Here is a 14,962-nt window from a genome sequence, read left to right as displayed (position 1 = left end):
TTTTGTATTTTTTTTTTGAAAGGTCATTCCTGATTAATACAGGGTCCAGGAGAAGTTACACTGGACTATTGAATTTTGTATCAAAAATAGTAATCATTTCCATTTCGAACTCACGGGAACAATTTTAGAAGGTAACACTGGAACACGTTGTCATATGGGTGTGCGATCACGTGTTTCAATATATATTGCATCTGATACAGCTTTTCGGAATTTGTAGATGCTTATGATTGGTACTAAAATGCGATCGAAAAATGCAGCCTTAATAGAATTGTATTACATTTACATTTTTATGGAACCAATGAGTGACCTCTGCTTTTGACTTAAGATGTAAACAAGAAATGTTGGACGCCATTAGCATACCTAGCACATAATTTAAATAGTTTAACCAATATGCAGCCTGCAATGAAAATACAACTGCGTCGTATCATATTTTATTTTCAACTGCGTCGTATCATTTCGTAAAAATCATTATTTTCTTGCAAATTAAACATCTCTTTTTAATGAAAGTTTAGTAAATGATGCAAAATTATGTTTTGAAGTTTATGGTGAACTCTCAAAACGAGTATATAATTGATTTGAAGGAAAAACGATAGATAAAGCAATGTGAACTGCGTCGTATCCACACAATTTCATAAAAATTCTGCTCCGCTTCGAGTTGCAAGTTCGCTATAACTTTTGTTTTACAAAATAGTTGTGCAAGCAACATATACCGAACGATGCGGAAAATAGTGTAGCGTGTTAATACATATATCTGGTTTTCAGTCATTTCCAACAAAAAGAGTTATGGACAAACACATACGTTTTTCGTTCCAAGATGGCGGCGTTTGTTTACATTTTGTAGGATACGACGCAGTTTTGATTCCCAGCCCTGATGAGGTCTATGTATCAATCAGTTAAGTCAAGAGTAAAATATATGAATAAATTAAGTAGTGATTTCCCATGCATGCTTGGCGTTAGACAAGGGGAATGCTTATCTCCCTTCCACTTTTCACTTTGTATTAATGATTTAGAAGATATTTACATCCACCGTTGATTACAGGGTTTAGATGTTTGCATGTTTAAAAATATATATTATTGTATGCAGAGGACATTGTAATTTTTGGTAACTCTGCAAAAGAATTGCAACATAATATAAATTTATTAGCAGATTATTGTAAAACTTGAAAAATGAAAGTAAACACAACAAAAACAAAAGTAATGATCTTTAGAAGAGTTGGCACCATTCCTATAAATCTGAAATTTTATTACGACGATGAAGAAATTGAAATAGTTTAGTAAGTTTACTTATTTAGGTATTGTTTCTACAAGTGGTTGAAAAAGACCACACAAAATAATTTTATTTACGGTGAACTACGTAGATTTAGTTTTAAGACAATACACTATTATAACATAATAAAATATTGGATTAAAGTCGTACATACATAAGAAAATAAATATGTGTCTTTGGTATATAATATGCTCAAAAATGATTTAGAAAATGCACCGAATAAAGTAAATTGGTGCTCTTTAGTAAAATAAAACAGCATATTTTGTACACTTGATTTTTATGATGTATGGTTGCAACAAAATGTTGGTAAAAGTAATTTATTTTTGCCTAGCTAAACAAAGATTACACGATCAGTTCAAGCAGAATTGGCATGATAGATTAGAGAATTCTATTAGAGCATTGTTTTATCGAACTATTTCAAATTTTAGATTTCAACCATACTTAGAATACTTTACAAATAGTAAATTTTGTCAATCTTTTGTAACATTAAGAGTTTCGTCACATAGACTGCAAATAGAAGCAGATCGTTGGTCAAGACCGGCGACTATACCAGTAAATGAAAGATTATGTAACTTTATATAGCACAGTATAATACAATATGATGTAAATACAATATGTTTATTTAATTTTTATTGTTCTCCTTTTATTGATATTCGTGCAATATGGGGAAGACAGAATGACCATCATAAGAGATCTTTGTTTTAAAGACATGAGAAACGCCTGACAACATGGTATAATGAATAAAAATAATTTTAAATATTTTTATATAAATTCTAAATGAGCTTAATCCAACAAGCACTCTACGTAATCAGATAAAGTATGTATTAAAAACTCTAGTACTAGAATAACAGACATTATAAAATGTTTTCCTCTGAAAATACTCCTCAATCTCAGACATTTCTATTTTAAGATGTGTGCGGGCAGTGCCTTTATCGTAAATCTCATGTCACATCCGTAAGCAAAATAAACTGATAATCAAAAGTTGGTAGGAACAAATTACTGTTTTTATTATAATAATTGTTGCATTAATTGATTCAAAACAGTCTGAAAGCCTTACCGTTATATTATTTAATTATTTTACATGTGTAAGGAGCGGGGTGATACTTTTACATCTACGTGAATACAACATATCTTATATAGGACTATTAAATAATGTATCATTGTGATCAGACATTAAATGCGAAAATGTAACAATCCGAAAATGTAACTATGCGAAAAGGCGAAAATGCGAAGAGACTACAAAGTTATAATTTGTCGTCTCTTTGTGTTTTAGCATTTTTGTATTTTGAACGTGGAAAAGCGAAAATAAGACAGATGGAATGCGAATATACGACATATTTTATGTGTCGTATTTTCGCCCTCCTCTGTCGTATTTCCGCTTTGTTGACGCTATATAACCTGTCATACTGGAGCTATATTACCTGTCATACAGGAGCTATATAACCTGTCATACTGGAGCTATATAACTTGTCATACTGGAGCTATATTACTTGTCATACTGGAACTTTATAACTTGTCATACCGGAGCTATATAACCTGTCATACTGGAGCTAAATAACCTGTCATACTAAACTATATAACCTGTCATACAGGAGCTATATAACCTGTCATACTGGAGCTATATAACCTGTCATACTGGAGCTATATTACTTGTCATACTGGAACTTTATAACCTGTCATACCGGAGCTATATAACCTGTCATACTGGAGTTTTATAACCTGTCATACTAAACTATATAACCTGTCATACTAGAGCTATATAACCTGTCATACTTAACTATATAACTTGTCATACTGGAGCTATATAACCTGTCTTACTGGAGCTATATAACCTGTCATACTGGAGCTTTATAACTTGTCATACAGGAGCTACATAACCTGTCATACTGAAGCTATATAACCTGTCATACTGGAGCTATATAATTTGTCATACTGGAGTTAAAGAACCTGTCATACAGGAGCTACATAACCTGTCATACTGAAGCTATATAACCTGTCATACTGGAGCTATATAACCTGTCATACTGGAGCTGTATAACCTGTCATACTGGAGCTATATAACTTGTCATACTGGAGCTATATAACCTGTCATACTGGAGCTATATTACTTTTCATACTGGAGCTATATAACCTGTCATACAGGAGCTATATATCCTGTCATACAAGAGCTATATTACTTTTCATACTGGAGCTATATTACTTTTCATACTGGAGCTGTATAACCTGTCATATTGGAGCTATATAACTTGTCATACTGGAGCTATATAACCTGTCATACTGGAGCTAAATAACCTGTCATACTGGAGCTATATTACCTGTCATACTGGAGCTATATAACCTGTCATACTGGAGCTATATTACTTTTCATACTGGAGCTATATTACTTTTCATACTGGAGCTATATAACCTGTCATACAGGAGCTATATATCCTGTCATACAAGAGCTATATTACTTTTCATACTGGAGCTATATTACTTTTCATACTGGAGCTATATAACCTGTCATACAGGAGCTATATAACCTGTCATACTGGAGCTATATTACTTTTCATACTGGAGCTATATTACTTTTCATACTGGAGCTGTATAACCTGTCATACTGGAGCTATATAACTTGTCATACTGGAGCTATATAACCTGTCATACTGGAGCTGTATAACCTGTCATACTGGAGCTATATAACTTGTCATACTGGAGCTATATAACCTGTCATACTGGAGCTAAATAACCTGTCATACTGGAGCTATAAAACCTGTCATACTGGAGCTGTATAACCTGTCATACTGGAGCTATATAACCTGTCATACTGGAGCTATATAACTTGTCATACTGGAGCTATATAACCTGTCATACTGGAGCTAAATAACCTGTCATACTGGAGCTATATAACCTGTCATACTGGAGCTGTATAACCTGTCATACTGGAGCTATATAACCTGTCATACTGGAGCTGTATAACCTGTCATACTGGAGCTATATAACCTGTCATACTGGAGCTATATAACTTGTCATACTGGAGCTATATAACCTGTCATACTGGAGCTAAATAACCTGTCATACTGGAGCTATATAACCTGTCATACTGGAGCTGTATAACCTGTCATACTGGAGCTATATAACCTGTCATACTGGAGCTGTATAACCTGTCATACTGGAGCTATATAACTTGTCATACTGGAGCTATATAACCTGTCATACTGGAGCTAAATAACCTGTCATACTGGAGCTATATAACCTGTCATACTGGAGCTGTATAACCTGTCATACTGGAGCTATATAACCTGTCATACTGGAGCTATATAACCTGTCATACTGGAGCTATATAACCTGTCATACTGGAGCTATATAACCTGTCATACAGGAGCTATATAACCTGTCATACCGGAGCTATATAACCTGTCATACTGGAGCTATATAACTTGTCATACTTAACTATATAACTTGTCATACTGGAGCTATATAGCCTGTCATACTGGAGCTGTATAACCTGTCATACTGGAGCTATATAACCTGTCATACTGGAGCTATATAACTTGTCATACTTAACTATATAACTTGTCATACTGGAACTTTATAACTTGTCATACTGGAGCTATATAACCTGTCATACTGGAGCTAAATAACCTGTCATACTGGAGCTAAATAACCTGTCATACTGGAGCTATATAACCTGTCAGACTGGAGCTATATTACTTTTCATACTGGAGCTATATAACCTGTCATACAGGAGCTATATATCCTGTCATACAAGAGCTATATAAACTATCAGATTTCTTTAATACATTGCTTCTTTACAGAATTCACTGCTGATGTTTTCGCTTTGTTTTAAGTTTAAGCAACTTTATAATGGAGTCAATGAGATCGTTGTCAAATTAGTCACATTTTCCTCAATTGACTTCCTTAAACATATTCAACTCGTGCATTTAAATCAAATGATCATTGAAAATTATCTTCTTTTTTTCTCCTTGTTAGCTTTCTTTTTATTGATTTGTTAATCATTTGTAAGTACACGTAGTTTAATACACTGTGTAATATATATCTATTTAGAATAGGGCGGCGAAAGGCCTTATATATTTCTATCGTGATTCAATTAGGATCCTCCCTTGGCCTTATTGGCATGACTGAATATATTGGTTTCTGCATACTTATGTTTGTTTTGGGAGGTGCAACGCTAGGAGTTTATATGACGTCATATGTCTTAGGTATCGTATATTCTGTACTTTATCTCTTAAGCTTAATATAATTTTCGTTCGTTACAAACAACTTATTTAAAATATAACAGCAGTGCTAGAACGTTATACAGTTTTTTATCTTTCACACGAATGAGCTATGTATATAATAAAACATATTATTATATACTTATAAATGAAATATTGAGAAATATTGATGAAATAAAATGCATATTTTCTTTTTCCGTATTTTCACTGTAAAAATTTATTTTTCACTGCAGTGAAACATATTTTCCGTATTTTCACTGGTGTTTTGCCGGACTACTTTCTTTTACACAAGATTTAAGGGAAAGTCTTTCAAATTTTAATGTCAAAAAAGATAAAAATGTATATAATAAACAGAAAATTCATTTTTTTTCTATAAATACATGACTTATTTTCATCTTGTGGCATAAAAATTACCATATTTCACTCGTGGCTACCGCCACTCATGAAATATTTATTTTCATACCACTCGATGAAAATAAATCATGTATTTATAGAAAAAACTTGAATATCCTCTATTTATCACATAAACCGCGGCACAGGAGGTAATAAAGCCATTTAAAACACTTTGGCGTGACGTCATTTGCGCTATATAGAAACATAGCGTTAAAGCGCGCTAATGTTAGCGTTACACTATAGGCGCGTCGTTGAAAAATTACTCATTTTTACAGTTTATTGTTCTTATTTTATATTATGTGATAAATAGAATATTATATTCGTGTAGATTCAATACTAAATTTATTGAACTCGTTGAATAAAACAATATTATGCTCGCCAGAGGCTCGCATAATATGATTTTATTCAACTCGTTCAATAAATTTAGTATTAAACTACACTCATTCAATATCCTCTATTTACTATCATATCTTAAGAATGTAGCTTTGTAAATATTAAAATATGTACAATGCTATTTTCAGGAATGTATCTATAAACATATATACTTAAACATATAATAAGAATGACACTTCAGGGATGGAGCTTGTTGGTCCAAGTAAAAGGCTATGGACCGGGACAGTAGCACCTTTGTTCCTGACTACAGGACAGCTGTACCTTATTTTGATGGTTTATCTTATCCGAGACTGGAAATATTTTACACTTGCAGTTGCAATACCAGGATGTTTATTTCTACCATACTATTGGCAAGTGGTCTTAACTTACAGCTCTGTGATTTATTTATACTTAACAAAACATTAACTTCTTTAATAGCATTACAACATTCAGTTTAATGTTATAATATTGTATCAAAATATACAATAGATAATTATCTGGTATTTAAAATTATAATATGTTATGTAGTACATTTATCATAATATGGCAATGTTAACATTGAACTTTATTTACCAAGATTTTAAACTATCATGACGCTTTTTGTTGCTGGTAAAAAACAACAGTAAGAACACTTTAATTTCATTAAAATTACCAAAGGATAAGGTTTAACTTGATACTCAATTTTGTAATATTCTTTTTTATGGCATACCTATGATATATTCTTCTCGTAGGTTAATCCCCGAATCATGTCGATGGCTTCTAAGCAAAAGTAGAAACGAGGAAGCTTTGCTGATTTTGAGAAAAGTTGCCAAAAGCAATAAAACTGTTCTTAATGAAAATAAAATAAATGAATTGACATCACATCACAAAGAAGGTCGAGTGTGGCAATTATTTTCTACTAGAACTCTAGGATGTTGGTCTTTAATCATCTTTTTTAATTGGTATTTGTGTTTTTGTTTTTGTTTTGTTTTGTTTTTATTGTTTGATATTCTATGTACTCATTCCCAGCATTCTCTAATCTAACTAAAGCTTGTCTTTAATTGAGTACGTAAAAATAACTTGCGCTTACTTTTTGTTACTTAGTCAAAATTTGATTGAAATAAATGCAAATGGATTGAACAATTAAAGTATCAATTTAGATTACAGTTGCTTTAAAATGAAGTGTAGGAAAATATTACAAAGTATTACATTTATTTCTACATCTATTTAAGATAATCGTAAATAGATCAACTGGAGCACTTAAAATGGGAAAGTATGCAAATGATAATAAAAAAATTCTTAGAATTTAATCTAAAATCGATTTTGTTTAAGATGTAAGCCCAAATTGATATCCCGCGTTTTTGAACGTTTTTCATATTTGGAACATTTTTCACAATTGAAATGATTATTGTAGGAAAAATGAGCAAATGATATGAAAGTTTGCAGACAAGTAATTGGTTTATACCTATATTTAATGGTTCACAAATCTTTAAATAATATTCTCTTTTTGACATGTGACAATGAATAGACCTGTTAAGTGTGAGCATAATGAACATATTTCATTTATAAATATATTGTTCCATTCAGGTTTGTATGCAGCATGTCCTACTACGGTGTGGTTTTAAACACCAGTAATCTCGGCGGCGACATTTTCCTGAATTTCGTTCTGCTTACCATTGTTGAATATCCTGGGAAAATTCTAGATGTTCTTTTATTAGATAGGATTGGTCGGAAAAAGTTGTACGTTGCATACCTGTTTGTTGGAGGACTGGCCTTTATTGCAACAATTTGGCCTATTATAGATGGAAATGACGGTAGTTCAATAGTTCATCCCAATTTCCACCTTATGCCTTAGTCACAAATAACAAATGCGACTGTTTCTCAAAAAAAAATTCGCAATATCGACCGGCGCTCGTCCGGCGGTAGTGACAATCGGACGGCACCAGCTGAAAATTTTGCTCATCGGGCGGGCAATAAGTTTTAGGATCAGTGAGTTTAAAAAAAAATCATCGGGCGGATATCGGGCCATGCCCGGGCGATGTTTTTTCGATCGGGCGATTGTTTTTTATTACAAAAAAAAACGTCCGATTTTAAAAGTACACGACCAGACATCGCCCGAGTCCCGCCGAGCTCCTGAAGAGACTCAAGTTTGCGAATGACTATCGCCCAGTACCCGGACGATTCATGTACAGGCATCGGACGGTCATCGTGTTGTCGCTTGAGTTTGTTGTTATTGCCTCAAAAAGCATTTGTGAATTCCTTAGGATTTAACATAAACTTTCTTGTCAAGCAAGAATGTCTCCGTGGAATATTATTAAGACAAAGGCAAAACACAATTATTGCAGCAGCAATATATGACGAAGGTTAGCACATAATTTGTTGCATAAATTGTTGCAATAAAGGCCAGTCCTCTGCAATGTACTAAGGAATTCACAAATGCTTTTTGAGGCAATAACAACAAACTCAAGCGACAACACGATGACCGTCCGATGCCTGTACATGAATCGTATGTTGCGTTAGTTAAAGGTTCGTGTTGGTGAAGCAAATGGCTGCAGAAAAGAATTATCTATGTATATTGACAATTGGCTGATTTATAAAAAATATCTTAAAATGTCAATACTCTACAGCCAGGCGTCGGCGCGGAGACCGTCCGGTCCAGTTATGAATCGCACATGTACCGTCCGGACATTCGGCGGTGCCCGGTTTATTTGTGACATAGGCAAAATTTTATATCTGTATTCAGCTGTTTCAGAGAAAACGTTAATTTCAAGGATTATTTAATCTGCAAATATCTTTGACAAGACAATAGAACAAATATGGTTGTTGACTCACAAAGAGGTTGTACGTTCTTTAAACGAGTGTTCAAAAAGATACATGTAAGAAGTGTGTTTAGAAAAAAATAATTATCATAAAACAAAAACGTTTATAAGGTATCATATCTGAAAAGTTTTTAGAAATTCTGTTTTCAGGACTACACTTTGTTCTTATTGCCCTAACTATGGTAGGAAAGCTGTGTATAACAGGGGCATTCGGGGCTGTGTATGTTTTGTCTGCCGAAATCTATCCAACTGTTATTCGAAACACAGGAATGGGTTCTAGCTCTGCCGTTGCAAGAGTAGGATCAATGATTGCACCATACATTGCAAAATCAGTATGTACAGTTTTGTAATAAAAGTCTGGAAAAAGGGTGAACAATCGGAAGCAATAAAACAACATTATAATTATGAAAATTGCACACATGGTTTGAATGAGTCTGTTCATGAGGGATTATGTTTAAGTGTAACATCTCTCACGCCCCCTGTAACCTGGGACAGAAGTTATCTTCAGTCCCAGCTGTAACCACAACATAATTTGTATTATGAATTTGTCGTGCGTTTGAATTGGAAAGTTCAAAGTTTTAAGGGATTAAATGTCAAAATACAAGAATTTAGGTACCAACAGTATAGACCTTTTTACGACGCGGTCCGTTGCTATGAAAAATCGATCGGAAGTAGTATTTTCTTGCGCATGCGCAATCTGCGTTTGGCAAAGAAACATCGCCCTACATAAAAACATAGTAGAAGCTAATATACAATTCCGCCTTAGTTAAAGGTAAAAAGTAGAAAATTATATGATATAGCTTTTCACAAAAATGTGCCTTTATAGCTTTGTGGCAATAGTTGCCATTAAAAGGCATGGAAAAGATTAGTGTTTAAGAATTCTCACCTTACGACTTTGGCACTGACATTTACATTGTAATAAAAAATGTGGAAATATATCTATTAGCAAGTAAAGAGATCAACTTTATTGTTGTCGAAGTAGTTTATATAAAAAAAATAAAGAAATTTTAATATTATATGAAGTCGAGGTTAATTATCATTCTGAAAAAGTCAGAACAGTGATAATGCATTTTAAGTTTTCAGTTTACCTGATTTTATCCTTTTTCCGATTGATGCCAAACAGAAAATTTTTATGTTATAAATATATTTACATAGTTTTCAAAATATTGAGAAATTAAAATGGGTAGTGAAATAACACACTTTTTTATCATCCAGTTCCTCGTAACACATGTAAATGCACGTAACACTATTCATCACTTCACAAAATCAATAAACATTGATGAGATTGGTACGTGTAAATGTAACTTAAATTTCTATTTTCATAATTTTGCATGATTTACTATGTCATGGTACTAAAACGTCCCGGTTGAATGATAGTGTAAACTAGCTGTAAAAAAAAAACAACCGGTCACGTGTCAATCTGTTTGGCACTAAATTACCGCCTTGCCAACCCACTTATTCAAAGGAAGTGTACAATGCAAATTGTGCAATATTATGTAATAGAGGTGTAATATAATTTAATCTTTAACACCCTGCTGTTTTAATTGAAATTTCTGATGGAAAAGTCTCCTAATGATATATTAAAAAGAGGGATTTTTACATGCCCCTGTTTTATTGAATTATCAGTCCTGTAGTTCATAAAACGGTATATCTGTTATACATTAATTAAAGTTTTAAGTACTGACTGCTTTAAGTCATCCCAAAATTACTGTTTTCTGGGTGACATAACTTGAAATCACATCTATTAAAATGATAAATTGTAGTCATCGTTATTGCGTTTTTGTCCTACGCAGAATGCGCATGTACGAAATGTACCATTCGTTACTATGTAAAAAGGTATATAGAGACTATACTGTGTGGTGGCGGGTAGTAAAGGCATATCGCTTTTGGATCCAGCAAGTTATGGGTTAAGAGAAGCTAGGAAAAAATAACATATTTAATAAATGTAGCTATTTGCTCATTTCCTCATCATAAAATTTTTCATTAATATGAAGATATATCTGTCAGATTGCGAACGAGATATTCTTGTTTCAAATATATTCGTGACAACAGCCCATGTGTTTATCCGGTGGACTTTCGCGTGAATTAATAAATGGCAATATTTGTTAAAAGCTGTAACACTTTTTTAATTACCTTATCAACTCATTTATGTAAATAAGAGATTGTATACATTTATTGTTTAGGCTGATCTCGTGAATGGTGTTACAGGTAAAGCCATACCTTTAACTTTGTTCGGTGCCAGTATGTTTATTGCTGCACTACTTTCGTTGAGTCTTCCGGAAACACTGAATAGAGAACTTCCAGAAATAATACCCGATGTTGAGAACCTTAAAAGGTATTTAGTATTAAACTTGTATATAATTTGCTCATTAAACTTTTAAAACTAAAATTGCGTTAAATACGAGAACTTTTAAGAAAGTGTAAACTAATGTACATATAGTTTTTGCCGTCTTTGAGATTGCCTGGCAAATTTTAAGTTTCAATTCTTGAAATCTTTAATTCAAAGTTTCGAGGGTAAATAGCATTTCATGAATGTATATATAATTCTTAATGCACGCATGCACACACACACGCACGCACGCACGCACGCACGCACGCACATACATACATACATACATACATACATACATACATACATACCGGAAAACGATTTACAAAATTACAAAAATTATCTAAAGAAAGGAAAGTTAATAACTTAAATATCATGATGTTTAATATGTAAAGTTTGAACTACAAAATGTTGTAAAGTAAATTTGTCATTACAGAAAGAAAGTAGAAGTGAATGTTACCTTGAAGAGTCTGACAACAATAAATAATTCCGAGGTGACAAATGAAGGATTTTCTGGCATTGAGGCAAATGATCAAATGTAAAAATGTTTATGTTTTTGTATGATTGCGCATATCTTCATTTACTTAGAATGTTAACTTTGTCACATCGCAATAAAGAATGGAAGTTTAACAATCAATTTGTTTTATATGTATTAGACATAATAAACGCTACAAACATATTCAATGTGTTCATAAAAAAAAAACAATAAAAAAAAACTGAAGAACTCTCAGATCATACAACAGTGTCTTTTTTCTAATATTTTGATCAGTTTTAGCATTTTACAATATAAGATAATAATTATGTTACAATGATGAAAGTTCCTTAATTGGGATCCTGATTTGTTACGTGTTCTGTCTATCGTCTACGAATATCCTGTATGAAATTGATCTCGCAACTTTGATGTAATTTCACCGTTGAGCTAAACAAATTGTTTCTTTCATCAATTCGGGAATGTATTAATGTCTAGAATAAGAAAATAATAATTTATCAAACCATTATTCAAGCTTCATAATAGAACACTTGTCATTTTTTATTATTTCGAAAAATATCTCATTCTATTGTGACACTACATTTTTTCAGATGAAGTACTCTTGTAATTAAATTCATCAAATGATACAATAATTATTATGTTGGCTGCGGTATTTCTCTCGCAGCACGTATTTTTTAATCTGATACATTAAATTCACAAGAAAAGCATTGATGCAAAGCATCAAAGACGACGCAAAAAAATTTGATCAAGTTTTGCACCTAAATACTTAACAAAAGATGTGTAATTCATAGCAGTGCCATTACATGTGTCCTGGAGGCTAGGCCCAGTTTAAGTTGAAACTTAAACCAAAAAGAATAGACTCTGTTTTGCCAAGATGAAAAGATAATTTATAGTCAATTAACCAATCACTTATAAGACTCATGCCTAAGAGATAATTTCTTCAGATTTATTTTACCAGATACAAGGATACCTGAGTCATCAGCATATAATAAAAGCTTATTGCTTAGGGTTGCAGACATGTCATTGACATATATAAGACATAAAAGAGGACCTAAAATGAACCTCAGGGGGACACCGTAGGTACTTGGAGCAGTAGTAGAATGAGTACAGCTGCTGTCCATCAGAAATAAGACTTGAACCATGTAAGAATGTCATTACCTATGGCAGATGCTCTTGAGGTTCCATGAAGTAGAAGAAGAAGACTTGTGCAATATAGTGTTATCAACTGTATCATATGCCTTTTGTAGGTCTAAAAGTATCATGCATACACTACTGCCTTTGTCTAATTCAAATGTAATACAATCTGTTAAATGAATCAAACATTTGTCAGTTGAAAAACCATTTCCAACCCATGACTGTCAGTAGACCAACTGGGCTATCCGGCCGGCTACACATTTTCTCTTTAAATTAATAATGAACAGTTCTAAACCACAACATATTTCCCCACAATATTGATTTGTGTCCTTGAATTTCTGATGTTTACAGAGCAAAGTGAATTAAACACAGGGTTATATGCAGTCACAGGATGAGACAAACTTTCAGCTTGACCAGAACTCAAACCTATGACCCACAGAATAATGTACCGCGGCTGTAGGGGTTGAGCTAACAAATAGATAAGACAGAAGCTGTCCTTTTCAAACTATGCACATGTTAGAAAAAAATCGAATAACAATTCAGAATACCATATGATTTTTATATGACTTTATAAATTATATTGCTTGATCCAAGTTTAAGGACATTTTCAATCAATACATGTATTATCATTTATAACTTTAAATCTTTAATAATAATGTCATGATTGTAACTCTTTAAATACAGAAATATTATAAGTCTCATCATATCCATATACTAAGATATACATGTATGAACATAACATTAATAATTCCCAGTTTCTATTAAATAAATATGAAATCCTAACATTACATTGGCACTAATGGATGGAATTCAAAATCTAGTAGAAAGAAAACTACATGTATAATGTATAAACTCTATTATAGATACTATTATTAGCCAGCTAACTGGGTATAAACACCTATAACCTGTAGACTAATCAATACATGTATTATCATTTATAAACTTAAATGCAAGTCTCATCCATCATAACTGTATTTCTTTAAATACAGAAATATTTCAAGTCACATAATATCCATATACCATGATATACATGTATGCACATTACATTAATAATTCCCAGTTTCCATTGAAAATAAATATAATATCCTATTAACATTGGTACTTGGTTGGAATTCATAATCTTGTAGAAAGAAAACTATAATAAAAGTTTAAAAAAATCTCAAATAGTCTATATCATACATGTATAATAAAGATTGAGCTGTGTGAGTGTCTAAACATTAAATGCATATCTCTTACAGTAACAAATACTGTCCCTCTTTTAACCTTCCATTAGACTTTACTATATAACTAACTGCATATATATCAAGTGTTTAAAATTTGATAACTTCAGTATGATATCCTTTCTCTGTTTCAATATATGGACATAAGCACCTATATGCATAGCTTTAATTTTCTACCTTTCATTTTTACCACAGGTTATTTTATTAACAATTTATATACAAACACATAGAAAATAATAATTAGTTTCACATAGTGATTAGAAGATTCCTGTAGCAGAATACCTGTAGGTATGTACTAACTGAACAAACTCCAGTCAAAGGAATATAAAGCCAGTAGAAAAGTCTATAATATTCACTCCTCAGGGCCTCTATGTTTTTTGTTTGTTTGTTTGGAATTTTACGGCACATAAACACATAACTGGCCATATCGTGCCGATTGCTATAATAGGCTTAAAATGTTATGTAAAACTTTGTAAATGACAATAAAAATGAGCCAATTAGATCCTAGAATACAAGTTTATCTCTTTCAAATAATCAATGATGTTTTTTGATGGAATTGTATTAAAGAGTTCTTTGAGTGAATTTACAGAATAAAATCTATTACGGGCCTGTGAAAAATCATGACATTAAAGAAGAAAATGCTTGACAGTAAAATTGCTTTTGATGACCTTACAACTGGTAAATGTTATACAAAAAAAATAGTAAGTAATACCTAAGATAGACAGAAAAGAACAAATAATTT

At 32.3% G+C, this 14,962-nt stretch overlaps 1 protein-coding gene across 1 annotated transcript in view; it reads left to right on the top strand.

The window, feature by feature from the left end:
* The window catches only part of LOC132753789 (organic cation transporter protein-like), a 33,967-nt gene extending 21,508 nt beyond the window's left edge, over positions 1-12,459 (top strand). Inside the window, exons 4-10 of the mRNA XM_060744312.1 lie at positions 5,315-5,469; positions 6,452-6,620; positions 6,981-7,190; positions 7,816-8,042; positions 9,198-9,379; positions 11,231-11,382; positions 11,813-12,459. Of these exons, the coding sequence (XP_060600295.1) occupies positions 5,315-5,469; positions 6,452-6,620; positions 6,981-7,190; positions 7,816-8,042; positions 9,198-9,379; positions 11,231-11,382; positions 11,813-11,918 (1,201 nt within the window). The 3' untranslated portion in view covers positions 11,919-12,459. The remainder of the gene's footprint in view (positions 1-5,314; positions 5,470-6,451; positions 6,621-6,980; positions 7,191-7,815; positions 8,043-9,197; positions 9,380-11,230; positions 11,383-11,812) is intronic.
* The last annotated feature ends 2,503 nt before the right edge of the window (positions 12,460-14,962 follow it).

The sequence above is a fragment of the Ruditapes philippinarum genome, unplaced genomic scaffold, assembly GCF_026571515.1.
Source record: "Ruditapes philippinarum isolate M1 unplaced genomic scaffold, ASM2657151v2 ctg126_1_1_1_1, whole genome shotgun sequence".
Lineage (NCBI taxonomy): Eukaryota > Metazoa > Mollusca > Bivalvia > Venerida > Veneridae > Ruditapes > Ruditapes philippinarum.
Note: the sequence above shows the minus strand (reverse complement) of the source record. Positions and strands in the feature narration are given on the sequence as shown.